This window comes from Aythya marila, assembly GCF_965140915.1.
Source record: "Aythya marila genome assembly, chromosome: 4".
NCBI classification, from domain to species: Eukaryota; Metazoa; Chordata; class Aves; order Anseriformes; family Anatidae; genus Aythya; species Aythya marila.
In genome coordinates this window covers 5,620,088-5,642,523 of record NC_139045.1, presented here as the reverse complement: position 1 = coordinate 5,642,523, position 22,436 = coordinate 5,620,088, and the positions used below count along the sequence as shown (strand labels likewise).

General features: G+C 38.8%; 1 protein-coding gene across 6 annotated transcripts in view; it reads right to left on the bottom strand.

Annotated features, from left to right (window-relative positions):
• Nucleotides 1-22,436, bottom strand: part of TBCK (TBC1 domain containing kinase) — a 103,302-nt gene that overhangs the window by 77,086 nt on the left and 3,780 nt on the right. For 4 of the 6 annotated variants that reach the window (XM_082760181.1, XM_082760185.1, XM_082760186.1 and 1 more), the window contains 2 exons: nucleotides 20,864-21,098; nucleotides 18,325-18,397 (listed from right to left, as the gene is read on the bottom strand). In XM_082760181.1, coding sequence (XP_082616307.1) covers nucleotides 18,325-18,397; nucleotides 20,864-21,056 — 266 coding nt within the window. In that variant the 5' untranslated portion in view covers nucleotides 21,057-21,098. The remainder of the gene's footprint in view (nucleotides 1-18,324; nucleotides 18,398-20,863; nucleotides 21,099-22,436) is intronic. The other 2 variants (XM_082760183.1, XM_082760182.1) reach the window with 1 other exon arrangement.

The window sequence follows — 22,436 nt, the reverse complement described above, 5'->3', positions numbered from 1 at the left end:
TGTGCAGAGACCACTCTTAGGCTTCCTAACTGCACCCAAAAGAAGAAAATAAACCACAGGTGCAATGTCACCCAGAGAGATTCCTTTTTTTTTTTTTTTAATCCTTTTTATTCTATTTTATTTTTTTTATCACCTCCTTCTCTTGCTTTTTAAAAATCTGCGCAACAGCAGAACAAAGGGTTGCATTACAGACTGGCATGAGTGACAAGCCAAGTTAGCTGACCTAACACCCAAATGAATTTCTTCATTAAGATTTTATTAGCTACTATTCACTACTGTTCGAAAGCCAAAACTTTGTCATGAGAGCAAATAGCTATATTTTGACAAAATCCACAAGTCCAACAAATGCTCATGGAGTAGTGCAACACGGAAATACTGAAGAGGTCTATTAATAGTAGTCTCTTAAGATCATTAAATTATTTTATATGGGGTTATTTCTCCAGTCTTTAACCTTTTCCTTGGAGAAAGCCTCTGCACTACTTTGCACTAGCTGTGAACATACACTTCTAAGTTAAATGCTAAGCACAATGGAAATTCACTCTAACACATGTCCACGTAGCTGTAACTGGGATCACAGCATTTGGAAGTGATTCTCAGGGTCTTAGCAATTGAACCAAAACCATATGGCTAATGACCACAAAACCAAAACAACCCCCTGCAACCATCTCACACCTCCCTTGCTGGCACTTTTGCCCTTCCCCATCCCTCCTATCCTGCAGTTACATGATACAGCCCAGCACTAAAAGCTGTTGGCTATGTAGTTTTTCCACAGTCATTCTTAAGCAGAGATGCAAACACGGCAAAAATTTATGTTGCAGGCCTTCAGATTTTCTGCAGTTTTTGTTTGCATCTCATATATTCCTGATAACTGTTGCAAACCAAATACCCTCTTAGTTTTGCACAGCTTTGTAAATCCTGTTACTGCAAAAAGTAACACATGGAGAATTCAGGTTTGCAGTAAGGAACCACTGCATGTGAAAAGTTAGCACCTTATTCTGGCCTAAAAAGTGTTTCTCTGTATATATTTTTAAAAAGTGAATGAAGTGCACTTGACGCCGCTGTGCCTGAGGTGCAGTATCATCTGGAGACACAAGGGGGCCTCAGCTACCCATTCATTTTCCATGTTCCCTTCCAATCCTTAAAAAAAAAAATCAGGCAAATGCACAAAAATACTGGTTTGGGATTCTTTGCCATTTAAGATAAATCCTCTTCGGCACTGCAATGAGCAGAAACACATGAATAAAGTATGTTTAAATTACGCATATTTCTCAAGCTCTCAGTGCCATCCTAATAGGCAGAAGTGTTCAGCCAAATCTCTCTCTCTCCAAGGAAAGCAAGCACACTCCCCAGCCAAAAAGGAATTCTGTGTAACAAGCTCTCCATAGCATTGTTGCCCATTAACTAGTCCTTATTTCACTTATCATGTACAACACATGGTTTGTGGCTATTACTAATGAGCTTTGCATTTAACTGCAAGTTCAACAGCAGTCGTTTGTCTCACTGGAGATGACTACCAAGTTATCACCTAGCTTCAGGTGGCCCAGCTCTCTCAGTTTCTGTGGCCACTGTCAGTGCTGCAAGCATTGAAACAGGCTTCGGGAAGTGCAGAGGGTGCACTCTTGGAACTACCTCCAGGCTTCAGGCATGGTGACCTTTATAGAATAAATAAATCATAATTAAAAATAAAACCACAATCATAATTAAAGATAAAACCACAAAATCCAAGAAGGACATTTAGGGCACCAAATGTCAGGGACAAGGTCTGAGCTGATTCAGAAACTTTTTCCCTAATATCGAAGCCTATTTTTCAACAGGCTACCTCGCGACGTAACTATGAGACATTTAGAGGAATGTTTAGCCACTGGAGCTCTTAAAGTAGAGGAGCTTCAGCATCCTCCTTTAATAGGAGGTAGAAAAAAAAAAAAAAAAAGAAATGAAAGGGAAAAAAAAAAAGGCAAAAGCACTGTAATCTACACCAGGGGAAAAAGGTGACAAAACAGAGGCATAGCAGGTTTGCTGCCAACCACTGCTATACCACTGACCTACTAAGGACTGCAAAACCAGTCGTGTGGTGTGAAATACCCTGCGCATCTCATCGGCTGTGGTCATGATTATGCCTTTAAACTGCTGTGAAGGAAATTATTCCACTGCTCAAAGCAGGTATGGTAGGAGGCATTAAGAATTAAGGCTGAGATCCACTTCAAGAAGTGACCTGAAGATCTGAAGGGGCACCAATCGTTTCCAGCTTCGTACTTTTCCTAAAAGCAAAAGTTTTAAAGCTCTTCTCTTTATCAGCAGGAGCAACTGTAAAGAAACCGGAATTTATCTGCAAAAGAAACACTTTGCAGACAGGAAAAAAAAAAAAGAAAAAGAAAAAAAAAAGATACCATCTGTCTACAACTACCAGCACTTATCCCAGTTCCTTTATGCTCAGTCTGGATATCAAAAAGTCTACTCAGTTATAATCTACTCAAATAGACTTTTAAGAAAGGATTATCTTTGAGTGAGAGGACTGAACACTGGTATAAAACCAAACTGCTTGATTTAATCATTCTCTGTTAATTCCTCAGTTTTGAGAAGGAAAGTAGCTGTGAAAGGAGGTATTTATTTTGATATTCCTTCACTCTAGAAACAAAGAATTGAAATAATATATGGATTAATCCAATACTGGATTTACATTTGAAACTTGAATGTATAAAACTGTAGTGAAGGAATTCTGAGGGAGTAACTGAATTGCTCCCTCGGAAATTAATTTTGTGGGCAGAAAAAAACTAACTCTACAAGCTGATACGAGCAAGTTCAGTCATCAGTAGAAAGGCAGCATGGTTAAAGAGGCATGTGCGTGGCATTTGTGGGGGAAGAGAGAAGGGAAGACTTAAAAACCCACAAAAATGAGGATTGTTTTATTACCTCCAGAATTTGTCAGACCAAAAGCTATACCAGACAAATGACTAATTTCCACACGCTAATAGTACACAGGTGGCTGCATTGAGCCCTCACCAAAAAAAAAATATATTAACTTTTCCATTTAGCAGACAGCCTGATCTCCAGCCTGCTGAATTCTTACTGCCGAGGATGTGGAGCTGCTTTCTGGAAGCTTGCTTCAGGAGCCACCAACCCAATCTGTCACAGGAAACAGATGTGCCAGCAAAGTTTCGATCTCTTACCGTGCTGCAAAGCCACTGACAAGTGGATCTGATTTCTTAGGACACTTGCCACTTTTTGGACTCAGATAGAGAAGAAAAAGAAATGTTACTCTTTGTGTGCCCACTGCAATCTTCTGTATGACTGAAAATGGCATCTGGGCCAAGATGAAAGGGAAAATTTGTACTAACAGAAAGTGGCATACTGAGATCCTTGCCTTCTTCAGAGGATCTTTTATTAAGAAACACAGAGAAGAGAGATTTATCAGGAACTAATTAAAGACAATAAACCCTAAAATAATTAGTGGAATGAAGAGCTGAGTGACTGTAACCAGCCAGTAGTACCAGAGCAGTGCCTGGAAACAAACATACATGAAGAATTGCCCAAGCTGGAAGTCAGCATAAGCACGAGAGCAAACAAAAAAGCTCACAAACATTTAGATCAGAAATTAGAAACTTTATGATTTAAAGGCAGGATTATGAATTCTTGCAAAAACAAAAACAAAAAAACACCAACACACGCACACACGAAAAACCACATACAAATATTAACTACATACGATTCAGCTTGAACAGTTATTAATTTATTTCTGATTATTAATGGGAGTGATAATGCAACTGCTTGTGAAAGTAAGAAGCTGGATCAGAAACTCCAAGGTCTGATGCTGTGGTAGCAAACAATTTTCCGCAATTGATTATTTCCATTTTAGGTAAAATGAATGGCCTTCCAAACCTTAAAAATTGGCTTACTAGGGCAGACCCAAAACTAAAGTTGAGACCAATATCCTATTTCCTAAAAAGATGAAAGGCAGATGCCTAGGAGAGGGGGGGACACAGGACAAGCATTATGTGAAATGTATGGACCCTGATACTTGCTTGGTTTCCAAACTGAACACACAGACACACAGACACACAGAAAAAAACAAAAAACAAACAACAACAACAACAAAACAAACACAAAAAAGCAAAACAACAAAAGCACTACCACAAAAACACACACACAGGTGTATACACACACACGGTTTGCCTCCTGAGAATCACATCTGATAACGTCTGAACACAAGGTAACCCCTGCAAGCCTCAGCAGCTCCCTTAACAGGACACCCATTATTCCAAGTCCCTCATCCATGTTCAGAGGAAATGACCTGTCAGTTACTGTGGAAATCCACAGCCACCAAGTATTCTGCTGGTACGAATTCCTTGCTGTCTGTTTTATCACGGGGTTCTCTTCATGTTGCTCTGTTGCTCTAACTTCCAGAAGACTAATTTTAAATTTCAGCTCAAAGCAAAGAAAATGACTGCCAAACTCCAGAGTAGGAAAGGAGGTTTTGGAAAAATGCATCTGACAGCCAGCAGCAGTAGTCCCTGTGCATACCACAGATTACTGAGGGGAAAATTAAAATTACTTTATGAATGACATCTTGAATACTTAGGAACAAGAGGACTGTAGATCACACAGTTGGAAATCAGAGGTGGGTGGACACCGGAGACTTGACTTATTAAACTGTTGGAGTAAGAGTGTTCCAAAAAGAGGAAGGGAATAATGAAAAGAGGTAGAGGTCAGCATTCATGTCAGTATCACAGAAGTCAGATTCATACAGGTTTCCTTTCCACCAGTTGAATGGAAAATTAATGCCAATCTACACGAATTCACTGTATTCATCATCTGTAACAGACATGCATCCATGGTATTACCCGTTCAGGTGTCTTCTCCATACTTTTTTGGTGCTGTAAGAAAATAGGTTAACATGGAAAAGCAAGCAAGCATCACAGGAGACCTTCCTGTCTGCTTACTGTTCCCAGTTCTACTTTCTCCTAAACAAAGGGATCTCCCTTTTGGTGAGATCCCTCCTCATCATCTACTTAACTGTAGAGAGCCCTGTAATTTCTGAACCTACCTGAGACATACACATGAACGTGTGCTAGAAGCAATGCTTCTTCAATGCAGTGGTAACTCCAAACACAAGGAAGCTTATAACAAAACCTGGAGCTAGAACCATTTTGACTCCCCTCAGGAAAGCACAAGAAGACCAAGTAGAATACAGTTATGTTCATGATACCATACTCCAGAGTTTCTCGTTCCTTAGACTTGAAACTCATGGGCACATATATAGAAATGCGTGCTTAAGAAGTCCTCCATCCTATGTGTGTATCTTGTTCTAACCTCATATTATTGACAAAAAGAAGTAAAAACTGGAGGAAGAACATCTCAGCAACCAGGAATCTGAAGAAGCTCATGGCAGTGGTACACAGGAGCAAAAACACGGGTTCCTCTTCCAAAGAGGAGTGTCAGCCAGGGTCAGCCCTGAGGAAGCACACCAGGGTGACACAAACCAGCAGTGTCATCAATCACTACCCCAGACCTAGCGAGACAGACAAGCACTGGGAATTCAGGAAGAAGATTCATCACAACAAACTGCGTCTACTCAAAGTGGAACGGAACAGGTTGTGAACAGATGTAATATTTCCGAACTCATAAAAGTGACAGTATTTTAATACAAGCAAAACTATAAACCAAAGAAAATGACATTTGCAGTTAGCTCTATTACAGCCAACAATGCAGATCGACTGGTTGGGAGTGGTGTGGCCAAGTGGTTACAGCAAGGGATAAAGTTTGGGTATAATCCCAGCTGAGACAACCACTACACTGACCTCAAGAAAGCCTCTGACCTCCTCCTGCCTCAATCAACCAGCTGGAAAACTGGATAAAAAGCAGGACTGGGTTGAAAACCAGATGTGCAGATGAATTGGGTCTTCCTGGGTAAATAAATTACAAAATACCCTCTACAGGCCATAAAGAGTTTGATGCAGGTGGGAATGGTTTATTTAGCACTTTATTACGTGTTTGATTAAAAAATGGCACTAGGGACTGAGACTGTAAACACTGCCAATTTACTTGGAAATGCACTCACATTATCAGAATGAAATGAACTGGAAAGGGAATGCAACAAGCAGAGAGTACAAGTCAGAAAAGCATGAATTTTATGGACAAAGTTCTCTGGAAGTCTCTAACTCATGCACAGAGGTATTTCACACAGGATATCTTCAACAAGTTTGTATTGCTCGTCTGAGGAAACTCAGTAAGTCCTTCCATTCCACTTCCAAAGTTTTAAGCTGGAAGCATGACTTTAAAAGCAACACAAATGACGTTACGTTTTTATGAAGGTCTCAACTCGTAATGTCTGATAAAAAAAAAATCCATAAAACAGTGGATGAAGGCGTAAATAAAAAAGAGTAACTTCATATATACAACATATTGCACACAAACAATTTTAATGGATGTGATTTTTCAGATCATTTTCACTTTGAATGTATTAAATGCATCTCCTCCTCAGAAAGCAAAAATTTTAAAACATGGCACCTTGAATTCCTTTAAGATATCCAGCACTCATCCTGTAAGTGGGGGGAGTAAATGAACAAAGTCCTTTACAAAACAGTAAATACACCTTATAAAGCACAACCTAATGAAAAATGAAACCTGTAGCACCTTCTGCTTGAATGCTCAGAAGGAGAAAGACACACAAATACTCAGATTTTGATCTTGCCACTAATTAACTAACATGTGAGAAGTAATTTTTTTTGTTCATCTTTGCCTCAGATGTAAAAAGTATAATAACGATGATTTCAATTGGAGCAAATAGTACAGAGAAGAAGTTTCAGCCACCACATGGTAAGATTTGGTAGAGCAGTCTCTCATTTTAAACCTGATCACAGCCTACACATTCTCAGATAAATAACACAACGGAACAAGATGTGTAGCCAACAGTAACTGGCATGGATCACAAAAAACCTTTGTTTTCTTTTGGACTTCCTCTGAACAAATACAAGTCCTTTAATAAAATGAAAGGCACCAATCAGATCTTTGGCTGTTCAGAAACGTCTTGTCAAGCCCATTTCAAACCTGACATTAAACCCCATGCTCTAGGCAAGGAGTACTGCCTTTTTGCATCTGAAAGCACCAGCATCTAAACTTTAAGGCATAGGATATATTAAATTTCAGCTCTTCAAAGGATAGAGATCTTGATATTTCTCCATTAAACATTTACTATGCAGTAGAAGGTAAAACCAGCAGTAACACCAGAGCCTTAAACCACACAATTGCTGAAGAAAAAGTGACTTCTGAAGATGCAGGATAAATGGTCGCACAGCAGGCACCTCCTATTTCCTTACCTTTCTCTATGCTAAAATAAAAAGACATAGCTGAAAAGCAATTGCTAACTGCATCCTGAAATAGCAAATGTCAGTATCTGGCTCAGACCCCACGCTTCTGGATCCAGCTTGGTTCAGAAGTCTGAAAGCAACAGCTGTAGGTTAAGCCATCTGCTTCACAAATCTGTCACAATCACCCTGTGACATTACATGACAATCTTTTTTAGATTTAAACACCTAATATTACATGCTTAAATAAAAAATGGATGACAAAGAGTAAAAGATCCAGCAAAGATCATAGAGAAATTATCTTAGTTGGGAGAGTTGAGTGTGAAACAAAATCATGGTTTGGGATTTTTCACCATAGCTTTTATTCAAGACACACACAAAGACACCTGCAAACACACTATCACCTCCTCCAAAAGTCATACCATGGCAACTATTAGAAAAGGTAAGTGCCTGATTCAGGATGGCTAACAAACAAACTCACCAGGTCCACACACTCACAAGACAGACTTCAAAAAAAGAACACTTCTTCTATTTACAAGGGATGAGCTAGCAAGGGTTACAAAAATCCAGGCTACAGCTATATAGGTTTTCATTTTCTCCCCAAAATATATGCATGATTTAAGAAAAAAATATACCTAAAAAATTGCTCACATTATGTCATGTGTGTAATTACATAATGACAATTATGGCAACAATATGTTGCATGTTTAAAGTGTTCTTTCAAAAGGAAGCATATAGTAAAATTATTCTTATAGGCACCACAATCACGCACTTAAAAAACATAAATATATTATTTCCACTCTCCCTGTCTCCAGTGAAATGATATTCTCCATGGCTGCTGAATCGGCACTGAGAAACCGAAATAAAGACTGGTCAATTTCTGGGCATTAGTCTCTAATGGACTCAGAGCTATTGGAAATGATAGGAATTTACAAGAACTTCCCTTCCTGTGCTGTTAGTCCACTCAAGGAATATCCAAAAGGTTCTCGGAGATCCCGGTGTTACACTTAAAACAGACACTACCACCTTGCTTCTTCAATGGCAATTCTGTAACATCAGCAAGTCTCAGTGCTGTTTGCATTGGTCACTCAGAGCGACTGCTTTCCAAAGGTTTGCTGACAGGATACATCCGATTAATTTAATCACCGCTTCTCTCCCTCCTCCCATGAACAGAAGAGCTAATATTGCGCAGAGTTGGCGGGTATCATCTTTGCCAGGAAGAAAGGGAAGCAGGGCAGACGGGAGGATGTAAGCAGAGCCGTCATACTGTGCTACAGTTAACTCAGCGCAGCTTCCTTCTGTAGATCAGGGCCAGAGAGGAAACATTTTCTTAATCAAAAGGCACAGGCAGGTACATGTGGAAGAACAGTATCAGCAGGTCACTTTAGATGGTACCTTTGAAGCACTGTCTTAATAAAACAGAAGTTCATATGCTTAAGCCAAGTTACTTTCAGATCCTAAGGCTCTTTTCACTCCGACCCACACCACTTTTCAAACCTAGCTCAATGCGGACAGAACCCAAGCCCCATAACCAGAATGCGTAAACCTATATCCGCCCTATAGCCACCTTACCGTGGTTTTACTAGGGCTGAGGACTCTCTTCCACAAAGATCTGTATCACAGCAAGATTTCTGCATAAGTTTTCACTCCGGGAGGGAGTTGGATCAGATACTGAACAGTGATATTTAAGGAAATTTTTAGATGCTTGAAGAAAAATCTGCTAACTTTTGCCAGGTCACAAAAAAAAAACAAACAACACAGAATATTGTAGAAGTTCAGAGCAAAAAATCAGGAAGTTTTGGTGTTTTAACAGGGTTTTATACAAGATTGATGCACATTTTTTTCCCCCACGAAGAAAAGCAAAACCAACATTTTATGACTTTAAATATCCCACTAACAAAATGGTTGAACTTGACTCACGGCAATTGCTTATCATGTTTGCTCAAATTTTAAGGGCAGAAGATCAAAGATCTCACCAGAAGATAGTGGGATAAAGTTGTCTCTCAAAAAAAAAAAAAAAAAAAAAAAAGGTTGCCTGCTTGGGATTTGAGGGAAATTTAACCCAAAAGGCTCCAAATGGCTAACCATAGCTTAAATAAAGAAACTTGTAAACAGTAAAGAAACTCCAAAACTTGTCTCATTTTTCATTGTCATCATATTACATCTGCAGGTCTCTGAAGATTTCCCTTAGCCTAAACCTCCCTCAGCAAGTTTTAAAACTGAATGACTTCTTTTGGAGACTACCAACTATTACTGATAGCAGACAGGAAAGAATTCACGTGTCTGCCTTTATATTTTCATCATAAACTTGCACAAACTTCAGTTGTGTCTGGAAGCCAAACAGAAATTAACAACAGAGCAAGCAGGTAGTGCACAATACCATTTGCCTTCTTTTTGAACCTCTCCCAGCTTGGACAAATGTGCCGTTCTTCACTGTGTGGGGAAGAGAGAAGAACAGACGAGCTCCTGGAAATCCAACTTTCATTCTCAGGCACTCCAAGCAGCAAGCTCCCAACCACTGCAATGTTGTCTGAATTGAGAGACTGCGTATTATGAATTAAAACAGCTTTGACCACATCACATAATAAGAAGAGAAAATGTTAGTAATGGTGGGATTCTCAGTATCTTCCTTTCTGCTCTTGACAAATCTAAGACTCCTTCCCTTCGTTTCAGGACTAAAAAAAAGAGTCCAAAAATCACTGCTTCGTGCACAAAAAGCCAAAAGAACAACCTGAAAACACTCAAGCCATGAAAAAACAGAGCACTCCTCTCTGAAAACCTAAAAACTGAAAGACTGAGTCCCCTTAAAGGATTTAGCTTCTCCGAGCAGAACAGTCCTCTTGTGCACACAACCTAGTGCAAGCAGCACTGGTAATATCGAAGTAGCACATACAACCACTAAGTACCACGATTAGCAAGAATGACAACTGAGCACGTTTTCTTTTGTGAGAGTTACTGGACAGCAGGAAAAACACACAGAACTGTGTAAAACTGCACTAAAGCAATCTCTTTACAACATTTTCAGCCTTTGAGAGAAAAACGGCACTTTGCCATCTCTGCAGGACGGGAGCAAGCACTAGTAACAAGTCACATTCCTAATTAAAAACAAACACACTACTACATGTTTTATCAAGGTGCAACACAATTTTTAAAGCTATGAACAAAAATTGTAGCAGCACACAGCTCCTCTTAAAGCCGGGTATTTCCTGTGAATCAGGAGACTTTACAACAGTGTCCTTTTAACAGTTTAGCCATACCGTGGATTTTTTTTTTCCCCAACTAAGTATCTAAAGGTTAAAAACCATGCTGAGATACAGTCTAGTAGTTAGCTCAAAAAAAATCTGGATCGTTATATCAGTGGTACAGATGCTACTAAAAAGTGAAACAGAACGGAAAGTTCCAAGCAAAGAACAGTCTGCAAATGCAGGTGATCAAAGGGACTTTGCAACTAGGCCAATAAGCAATGGTGCTGCTAGGAATTTCTTAGCTAACAACTAATATTCCTAAAGGCATTATAAGGGCATCACTTTGATCTATAATCCACTATGTGTCACCATAACAGGCAGGAAACACCTATCTAGAGGTAACAATAAACTTCTAAGTAGCCAAAGCAGATGCCTGTGAATAAAAATTAGAAAGAAACGTACTAATCAGCATATAATTAATAACAAACTGCCTTCAAAACGACACGAAAATCATAAAAAAAGGGATAAAGAGATTGTAGTTGCTTGTAGGAGATATCCACGTAACAAAAGTTGCCAGACAGGAGAACAAGAGAAGAACAGCTGACTGTGCCTAAAAAAAGAATGCATGTAAACGTGTAGGACAGTCCCAAACCCAGTAAAGGATGACTGGCAAAACATAAAACAAAATAAGCAGTGCTGGGATTAGAGGAGATCACTCCTTTTCAGTGGAGACAGACAATATCAGATGTTAGTGAGGGTAAGAGTAGAAGAGAGACGAGTCCACCTCGATTCTTAATTCTCTCAAAGAGCTCTTGAGCCTGATCACCTTTATTTTCAAGAACCACCAAGGGCCGCAGCTACCACAGATAATTGCACAGCATCAGCTGCATGGTACTGTATACTCACAGTTAATTTAGGGTATGTGTTAAAGACTAATGGTTTTGTGTACATAGTGATGATTAATAACAGGCACAAGTTGAAGTTTTGCAACGTATGTGCTATAGGAATATATGTAATGTCTTTAAACCCTAGAAGTCTGGCAGATCAGGCCAGTTTGAAACAGTTGAATGACGGCAATCTCTAATTCCCTGCTATCTGCCTGGCCATATACACACATGCACACATAGAAGTTGAGCTGAAATACAAGTCCTGTCTGCCTGTGCCAGTATTTGTCCATCGGAAAGTCCCGTTGGAACAGCAGCCAAGCGATGATGTTAACTTAGTGCTGTGCTCAAGCTGTGGTTCCCACAGAACTGCAGGGCAGGGAGAAGGGAGCTGTACCTGAAAGGAACATTTGGGGATCTCGGGGTTGGCCTCTTCTTGCAAATAACTAGTGATAGGACTAGAGGGAATGGCCTTAAGTTGCACCAGGAAAGGTTTAGCTTGGAAATAAGGAGACATTTCTGCTCAGAAAGAGCAGTCAGGCATTGGAACAGGTTGCCCAGGGAGGTGGTGGCATCACCAGCCCTGGGAGTGTTCAAGGAAAGGTTGGACGTGGTGCTTAGGGACATGGTTTAGTGGGTGACATTCGTAGTAAGGCGATGGTTGGACCAAATGATCTTGAAGGTCTCTTCCAATCATAATGATTCTCTGATTTTATGATCATACGCAGTAAATCTACCACTTTGAGCCTGGCACTGCACTGATGTAGGTATGCGATACGGGGCTAATGCAGCTTTGAAGCAGGAAAGCAGCTAGCTGGGAGTGAAGGCGCACGCCTGGGTCTTTTGCTCTGTAAAACAGAGGAGTTTGAAGTCAAGTAGAAAACATCCATACATACGGAAGGAATGATCTCAAACCACAATGACGTTAGAGATGTTTGCAAGCGTATCAATGCATCTAAATAAACCAGCTGTCTGATCCCTAATTAGTGACAAACGCTTCCCTCAAGACACCGCTCAGTAGTTCCAGATGTATGAGTTTGTATCTTAAAAATGTAATCCCTTTCTAGAAGTATGCACTCTATAGCAAGTTTAAAGAGTGTTAGTTCTTCCTTCCCCCCCCCCGCTATAAGTAGGATGAAGTGTCAAACACTGCATTAAGTAAGAATAACCATATATTAACCACATCTTATTCTTCCAAGTATATGGACAATGCTTATTACAAACACAACGATCATAAATCAACATTACAATTAGCAATGTGGCTTAAATCTAGTAATATTTGCACAACAAAAACTTGACATTTGGTTGCTCAGCCATTAGCTAGTTAGCACAGAAATCCCCCTGCAGGATAAAGCCACGCTCCTGCTCCTGTTGAGGATGGGGCTTGATCTGTTAGAGGAAAACTCAGCATTCTCTTCCCCTGAAGGCTCAAAGCTCTCCACTGCTTTTGTTCTTGATAGCACAGCACAGCTCATCTTCAGCTCAAGATCTTTGCTACTGCTTTTAGAATGGAAATTCGTACGAAGCACCTACAAACAGCCACAGGAGCAGCACAGCAGGATAAAGGGTAGAAATACAATTATGCGCTTTCTCCACATGTACAGACTTTATGTTGTATACAGCCATTAGAAATAGTTTTTAATAGAAATATCTCAATCTCTTTTTTTTTTCTTTTTTTTTTTTTTTTCCTGAAAGAGAAGAAGAAAAAGAGAAGAAGAAAACAAGTGTGCACACTGTTTCACAAGCAACAGAGATGTGGGCATAGATGAGATGTCTTTGTGCTGCCAAACACTGCAGCCAACCATACAAGCATAGAATTCGGTTCCATACCTAAAAAGTTCACTCTGACGTGAAGAGGAGAAATGCTCTCCTGAACTACCTCATGAAAACTATGCCCCTTTGACATTCCAAACAGTCTTTTTTTCCCTTGTGAATTACAGGAGATAGCCTGTATTAAAAAGAATGCTACAGTAACATTTGCAGTGAGACTAAAACTTATGGAAATCAAAATACTCCTAATATTAAGAAAAGCAGCACTGGATAACATATAAGCAAGTCAGGACTAATAGCTGGACTTTCATCACAGCTTTAGAAACAAACCGTTGGCAAGAAACTAAAGGAAAACTCTACAGCCACTAAACGGCCAAAGTACAGATTCTCACACATGCTTAGGAAAAAACTAATTTTAAGAAGTTTATTTATTAACGCTACTTCATTCTACTACTTCATCATTTACCCTTGCTAAATGCAACCTCGTTATGACATATGGATTTCTCATGTGAAATTCCAACACAGACTTGATTCAAAGCAGAGTACACTCTGCCCTTGAAGTTCTGCTCACATGCAGCTCTTCAAGTCAAACCATGTAAAACCTTCAGCCTTTTGATGACTTGCACCTGTCTTACAATATTCCTGAAGAATCCCTGGCTACCCAGAAATTGCTTTCCCCCGCAACATCCAATAATACCTTCTATTATGTAGCTTTACGTCAAGTTTGCCAAAAGTACATTAACAGCAAAGATGGCATGAAGAAATCTAATCTAATCAATGCGCAGACAACTGTTTAATACAGCCAAATAAAATGTACTCAACCGAATCAGTCAGATCATGTTTTCTCCAAACTAGTAAACAGCTGCAGACACAGCCTGCTTCCCATCAAACGTTCCATGTATAACAAACCATACCTTGTATCTCTGATGGTTCACTAGTAATTTTTCAAAACCATAACTTTCAAAACATATGACAACTATATTTTACTGAAGAAAGGAATAGGCTTAGACTGCCCAAGCCACAAATTGAAGACCAATCCAGAAACTCTAGTGTAGGTGCCAAAAGTCTGCTGAATGTCAGCATTTGCTGGCATTTTTATTATTATGAATACAAGTGCAGACCTGCTTCTTGAAAGAAGGAACACACTTCAAGCGTGACAGAAAAGGAAAAGCTCACAAGTCCTCTTATAAGAGCACAGGAGCAGAGAAAATAACTCCTTTAACACTGTCTGGAAAAGGTATCCCAAATGAATGGCCCTAAATGTGTTTAAAAGATGGAGAACCTTAAAAATAAGTTCACATCCTACTTTCTGGTCTGTGATATCAACAGTGCTAAAAGAACTAGTAACCTTGCAAGTCTTGTAAAATTGTGACTGCCACAAACATGAAAACTACCATTAGTGAGAATTCTGAAGTACAATAGTTTTATCCTTCGTAATTTTTGTGACTTACTTTCTGTTCATTCACAAAATCCTTGCATGCACAAGATGACACAGAGGAAGTCAGCCAGACTTTGAGCCACATTTTCAAATCTCTAAACGGCATTAAACTATTACGTGCTTAAATCAGGTATTTACTATTGTGTTTCACTGTGCACATAAATTCATAGCCCTTTAAGAAAATAACTGAATCCTGAACATATATCTGAGAACTGATTTTGCAACAGCAAAAATTATTAGCTAAAGTTAAGTGCATACTTGCTCTGACAAAGAATAACAACAAACAGGAGAATAAATCAGGAATGAACAAAAACCAAGCAATGACCCAAAATACAAACTCTCAAACTGAAGACAGTGGAGACTGCTCTGGAAAATAATGGGGCATGACTACCTAAAGCTTATCATATTCTATCCTAAAACTCTTACCCATGGTTACAGCCTGAGTTCCCTGTGGCACACAACTCCAAAAGAGCTCCCCTGCTTTTACCATGATGTTCCATGGAAGTATAGTAAAGACAACTGAATTAATGTCTCTTTTAGAAGCATTAATTGTTGTTACAATGTCCACATGGCTACCACCCGAAAAAAACACGAAAGACAATGAAGAGTTATTAAATTCCTTTTCTGGTTACATATGATAAGAACTGCAAAAAGCCTACCTATTTCATCCATTTGAGAGTTCTTGAATTTTACCTGATAGAGTTCCAACCATGGCACATGCTCCTTCTAGGATCCCAAACATGCATCACTCAGAAAATAATCTGGCCATGAGTTACTGAACACTGACTTGCATTGAAAGTGAAGTTGAGCATGTTAATTTTGAGAAAAATGGCAAACCATCTTTGCGATTCCTGGAGAGCTGTCACAGTGCTGGTAAGTAACAGGTGAATTCACAGATCCAGGTTCTAGAAATTGTTTGGTCATATGCTCCCTAAAACGACTTACTGTGCTGTGACAGAGCAAGTTAGGTAAATGATTAGAACTAATATCCAGTGTTTGGAACCTATGTCTAAGTGATTCGTTAGAATTATAAAAGCCGATGAAAGTCTGAGGTTAATCACTCAGCTGCATTTTTTAAAAATAATTCATATATTAAGGAATGCATGCTACTCTTGACGCATGACTTCAGACAAGATTAACTGCAAATAACTACCAGACAGCTGTATGGCCTGTTTTCCAGTATGTATGGAAAGATAGACAGTTCATAATGTTACATCTTGAATTTCAGCACTAGCATAATAGAAGATTTCCTGCTGATTTTACGTCAGCTTGTGGTACAGGTGCAAAGGACTTAGGTTACTGGCAAGCATAAGGAGAATTAATCTAGAAACCAGAAAAGCAGCTTTTTGCATTCCATAAACAGTTTATAAAATTAATTGCAATAGCACACACATCAGCTCCGGATATGTAACCAGCTTTACTATCATTGACAAATGCAATCAGAATATATGGAAAAAGCCAAATACTTCCCTCCAAAGGTAATTAATATAGACAGATCAGATAACCAATAACTGGGAATTGGTCCATCCAAGTTATTTCTGGAAATTTATGGGTCTCACAAAAGAAACAAAAATGTCTGTTTTAATTTTAAAAAGAAGAAAAAAGAAAAAAGTAGAGGGAAAAAGTCAGTCTTGCAAAATACTTCCTTTAAAGTGAACATAATTCATCTCTTAGCCACTACTGCAAAAGCTGTAATTTACATTAAGTAGGTGTATACTAACATCTCTTGAAGCTAGGAACTTACTGACAAGCTACATTTTAGCCTATGCCTCAGGTGTTACAACTTTGTGAAAAACTCCCAACTGGCTTGTTAAAACAAAGATCAGATAGTTTTTACTGAAATAAGTTATTCTACTATCTCAAGCCAAGAGGAAAAAGTAAAGCCAGGCTTTATGCATCTACTCTCAATAGACCAACAGCCAAAATAGTTTGTGACAGTTATTTTGGCGAAGTACCTTCTCTTAGCATGTCAACAAACCAAAGCTGTGTATCTTAGCAAGCCATCTAAAAATGTATAAAAAAAATATATATTTCTTGATGCCACAAAACCATGCTGATGTAGAGGGGCATGATGGATGTGCATACAGGTCACAATTGTTATCTGAGAAAAGTTCCATTTATACAATTTTGAGAATTTTCTCCTTTCTCATAGCAAGAGAATACACATAAGAAACGTATCAAGCAATTCAAAGCAAATTAAAATAGCTACATGCATGCTTTTGCAAAAACAGTCAAGAGGCAGTAGACAATCTGGGCTGCTTCTCATCTGACACCAAGACACACATGTTCCAAAAGCAGTGTGAGAACTGAATGAAAAAGGAAAGAAAAGAGCTTCTGATGCTTTCACTATTTCTGGAACTTGGCACAATAGGAACCTGATGCAAAACTGTGTGAAGGGCTGTAATTTATATCACACATGAAAAGCCCTTTACACTTCACCTCTAAGTACCTCTCTATCTGAAGAGAAAATGCAAGCCATATTTGCCTTACATTCCTCAAGACATTGTCCTCTGCAACACATATGACGTCATATAAGCTGGCACCCACAAAAACCTAATGTACAGGCACAGGGCATTCTGCATTTAGGTTTATCTCTGCCTGACAAAACTGTTAGCGTTCTATTAAAGGGCTGCAAGGCTCAAAATGCTTCAGTTCTAGTATTGCTTCTCTACACAAGCCTATTTTGGGATAGGCAACAGGAATTCTACCTGGATAGTACTTTATCAAACATAGCCCACCCGAGATGCCTAACATTAATCACAGTTAACTGGGAAGACACAAAAACGTGCCAAACATTTCTCTGAGTAAGCTTATTTTCTACACTTCCATGAATGTCAAAACAGTATGAGATCTAATGCTTGTTATAAATTCAGATAATGTAATGCCAGAAACTAGAATGAAGAGACTGGATTTCTTCAAGCATGCTGCAAATTTGTATATTTTTGTGTTCTCGAAATAACTAGTCTACAATGCCCCGCTATCCCAAATACAAATATTTTTTCTCTTTCTCAACTCTTTATGCTTCCTGGGTTCTATATTCTCCAGGGGAAGGGACTTTTCCCCAAAGCCAATAGTGATAGTTGCTTTTCATTTAAAATTACAGTTAACATCAACAAGTCTAATGGGGTGTGTGTTTGTTAGCTTCTTTAAAGATATAGCTCAACTATTCTATACATCTTAGCATGAAAGCCAGTATTCTTAGCATCTAGCCTTTGGACTTGGTTTGGCCAAGTGACTGTATTAACCCAAATTTAAACCACTTATTACCAGCCTGGCATATATATCTGACATCCTGTCCACTTTTCTAGGTAAGAAGTTCATATATTTCTGCATATGAAAAGCACGCACCAAATCCTATCCCTTGTAGTGAAAGCTGCATTTCATCATGTGGCAGACATAAAATTTTCAAATTAATTCTAAGGAAGATAATGACTCTGTAACAGGTTTGACAGTATTTAAAAAAAAAAGAAACCCCAAAACTGCTATTACAAGACAGGATTTTATGAGCTACAAAGTATTTCAGTTGTAAGCTCCCCATATATCTTCCAGCTTCTCGAATCATACAGAAGTAAGTAATCTAGGCATATGTTTGTCTGCTAAACAATGTTTATATGTTCAGCTTTAACAGAGTAAAATTTATATAAACCAATAAAAGTTTAAAGAGAAAAAAAAAAAAGTCTAGGAATTAGCCACAGATTATATGTGAAACTTTGTCAAATGGATCTGAAGTTAACTTGACACCTTACCTGACTGGTTTTCTTTCTCGTAGCAAATCTTCCAGACTCCTTTCACAGTGTTCAGCAGCCACAACCAGCCTCTCTAATTGAAAAAATAAGGATATGAGGATTAGAATGCAAGTGAGACAATGGGAATTCAGACTTCTTAGTACCTATTTGGCAGATGTTAAGGTACATTGACATATGTTGAATAGGAAACTGTATATAAGTAATCATGTACAACTTGTATATATCATGATCATTTTCGTTCATGAAATAGAGTAGATTACATGACTGGACCAGATCTTTCTTGCTTTTGTTTCCTTAAGCAAAAGTACTGCTATTCCATCCATCCAGTAACCTACTAAATTCTGAGCCCCTCAGCTGATGACAGTCAAATTTGACTCAAGAATAGAGGCTTCAGAGAAGGCAAGTATTCACAAATTTACAAAAATCTGTGGTTGAGTTGAGAGCGAGAGAATCAAAGCAACATTAACCTTGAGGAAAAGGATTCCGAGCGAGCAAAGGAGTTTCAGTCCTGATTGACCAGCTCGCACATTACTAGCTGTAGTACTTTTTGCCCCCAAATAGCTAAGGATTTACATGGGTCCCACATGTTCTAGGTATGGCTCTGAATACAGAGGGAGAGACAAAATGATTGTTGCACTGAAGATGGCAACTATAAAGGGAAGGTGATAGTGCAAGACTCTGCAGGGGAGACAGAGAACTACTGAACGAGGCGGCTTTGCTACTTCTGATACTCACAGAACAGCAAGTACTGAATGTTCAGGTTCAAAACCAAATCAAACTAAGGTATTCCAAAATATTCTTACAAGACTGTTAAAATAACAAAGATGGAAAACACTGTAAGGCACACAGAGAGTAACACATTAAAGCTGGAATGCTTACTTAACTCTTTCCTTCTCCTTCCTGAAATCAAAGGACCACTTATGCTTCATTTGGAATAAACAATTCTGGGATTGCCTGCTATAATGCTATCCAAGGTTACAAATAAATTAATTTCACAAAGAAAAAAGACTTCCATTTGGATGTTTTTCTATTATTTATACACTATTCTTCTGAGGTCCTTCTGTGGGGAATGCATACATGTCATTTTTTTGCATCGTTTTCCTAGACTGCTATTGTATTTCTTCATGAGGAGAGAAACTGACATTTGCATGAAAACATTAAATCACTATGTCCGGATTGACAAGTGATGAATTCTGTCAGTATCAGAATGATAAACTTTCCCATCAATGTTATCAGTGTGTTAGTAAGAAAAAACGTATTATTTGAAAATGATTAACTGGCATTCTAGCCGCTATAAATGGACAGCCTTCTGACTTCACGTTAGACATTTCATTTGCTATTCTGCAAGCTACTTTAATGATCTTAAGATGTTTTCTCCTTCGTATTTATATGCACTGAAACCTTCACATCGTGGACTCTTCACTGTCAAAAAGGCCAAGCTTGCCTATTTAACCACCTCTTGTATTTATTACGATAGCTAATTTTTCTTAACCTCTCACCTCAAACAGTACTATTAGAACACCCCATTTTCTGTTTCAAGGCGTACTAGCCAACCTAAGATGAAAACAAATAATATTTCTAGATCTCCTGGCTGAAGAAAACTAAAAATTGTCAAGTTTGAGAGCAAAAGAAAACATAAAAAGAACCTTCCCCTACCCCAGAATACTTCAGAACGTTTTCAGTTGGTAATATCACAACTTTCTACCAATCTGAAACATCCTATCACCCTGAATTATAGGGGAAATATATTACCTGCTCTACTTTATGAGACAGTGTAACTACTCAGATACATAGAATGCACTTTTACATTGGAACATCATTGGTTTAACAGTTAAAGCTGGTAACCACATACATTCTGTCGCAGGTGTTGCAGACTTTTTGTGGAAATTAAGTGCTGTACTCCTGCTGAGCTTGCAACAGAGTGAGATCATCTGGAGCATAAAAAACAACTGAAGCAGTATTTGAGCTAACAATACATGTGAAAACAGTTATTATAAAACCCTCTGTACTAAAATAAAGTAATTGTTAGTGGGAAAGATCTTAAGCAGCCAGAATTGAGAAAAAATAAAAATATGAGAAGCTTGCAGCCAAGATAGAGGATAACTGAGACACCAAGAACAGCTGCAAATGATGTACAAGAGACCTGAGCATCACATTAAAATTGATAACAAAAACACAGTGTAGGGGCTAAGCATCACAAATGTATCCATTCCAGTGTCCCACACAGACATGGTGCAGCAATCGAGTACCAGAATTTTACAGTAAGGAATAAAAAAAAAAAGAAAGTTTTTAGCGTTTTTCAGTTAGCATAATGTGTATCAAAAGAGAACGCAGACAATAACCTCTGCAGGAAAGAAACAAAAGCACTAATGCTGGCTGTCACAGCAAAGGCATGCAGTCATTTTGGGCCTGGAACCTAGACACCTTCTTTAACTGGTGCCATAATGGCAATATTCTGCTCGGGCACCTTCAGATATTTTTTTTCACGAAAATATAATCATAACCAAACATAAAATATCCTCATTAAACAGATACTCACCATGTTTACCCCTGGTAATATCGACATACTGGCAAAGCCTGGGATGGGTCATTGTTTTAAGGATTTGAAATCTCCCCAAAATTTTGATGGAGTTGGGAGTCAGAGGAAGGCCATTGCTTCCACAAACATCATGAGGCAGAGCTGAGGCAAAGAAGGTGGAGGCACCCATCTCCGTGTCTTTTAAAGGAAACATCTCTTTCGCACGACCTTACGCCCTTCCAAGTGACTTCTGTTCCTTAGAAAGAAATCACAGATTAAAAAATTATACACAAAAGATACAAATTCTTCTGACTTGGCTTATGAGTTGTTTAACAATGAAATTAAGACTTCTTTTCTCCATTGGGGAGGCACTTTTGAATAATGAACACAGTAATATTATTAATACAGTGCAGGTGCATCATAAACACCACATTTAAAGATGAAAATACGGTGTTAGTTCTAAACACAGAGGTAAGAATCAGAACTCTTTTTAGGAACAGACAAATGCTTTAACACAGGCAGTCTTCAGATGACTACTGCAATACAGCAGGTTATTATTCAAAAACCAGTGAAGGCTCTAAAGAGAAAAACGCTCTTCTAAAATATCACCTTGTACCAGCAGGCCACAAATCCAGATTAGCACAGCTTTAGTAATAATCCAGCATATATACCATAGCGTTCCAGGTCATTAAAGCTAGAAAGTAACAAGTCTTCTGTCCTGCCAATATTTCCTTCCATACCAATAGGTAAATCATTAGCTCCCACACTGACTCAGTAACAAATCAGGGAAGTGATCTATGTTAAATATTTCTGTGGGACAGACAAGAGAAAGCTAGCTTTTAGTTCAGTTTCAGGAGCATTTAGTTTCATGACCACTTTTCTCCCCAGCAGAAACGACCTTGTTGAACCTTCGCAACTCTGAACTACACGTTTCCATTTAGTGTGAGCTAAATCTTTTCTCTGCAGTTTTCCATAACCAACTATTATGCAGTTCAAGAGTATAAAAACCTAGAACATGCACAAGTGACAGACACCTCCACAATCAGCTAGACCTCAGACAAAACCTCCTGGCCTCTTTTTACCAGCGGGCTAAGATTTGATATACCAGGTACCAAAATCCAAAAACAGAATCAAGCCTCTGCTCAACCCATTTCTGGATTGCCCAGATCATGAATCAAGACACTGCAAACTGTCATGAGGTAGTATGGCTCCTCTGTATGTCAGCTTCCATAACACACACAGATTTGTGTATAAGGGCACATAAAAAGAGAGAAAAAGGCCAAGCTTAAGTGCTCTTTAGTGAGCTCTAGCCTGTAAGCTGTGACAGTGAAGTGCATTTCCATGTAACAGTGGACAAGAGGCCTCAGAACAAAAAAAAAAAAAGCTTCATCAACAAGCCTACACAGAAGAGTACCATCCAACTAACTTCACCTCCAGAGTCCAGAAGCCCCTGTGTATGTAATCAACAGAAACAGTCCACCATCTGATGTGGAAAGCACATCCAACTCTCTCATCAGATAAAGAACAGTAATTCTAAGCTCTAAAGAGTAGAACCAGGTATGTAGCTGCACCAGGATAATTGGAGAGGCAGAGG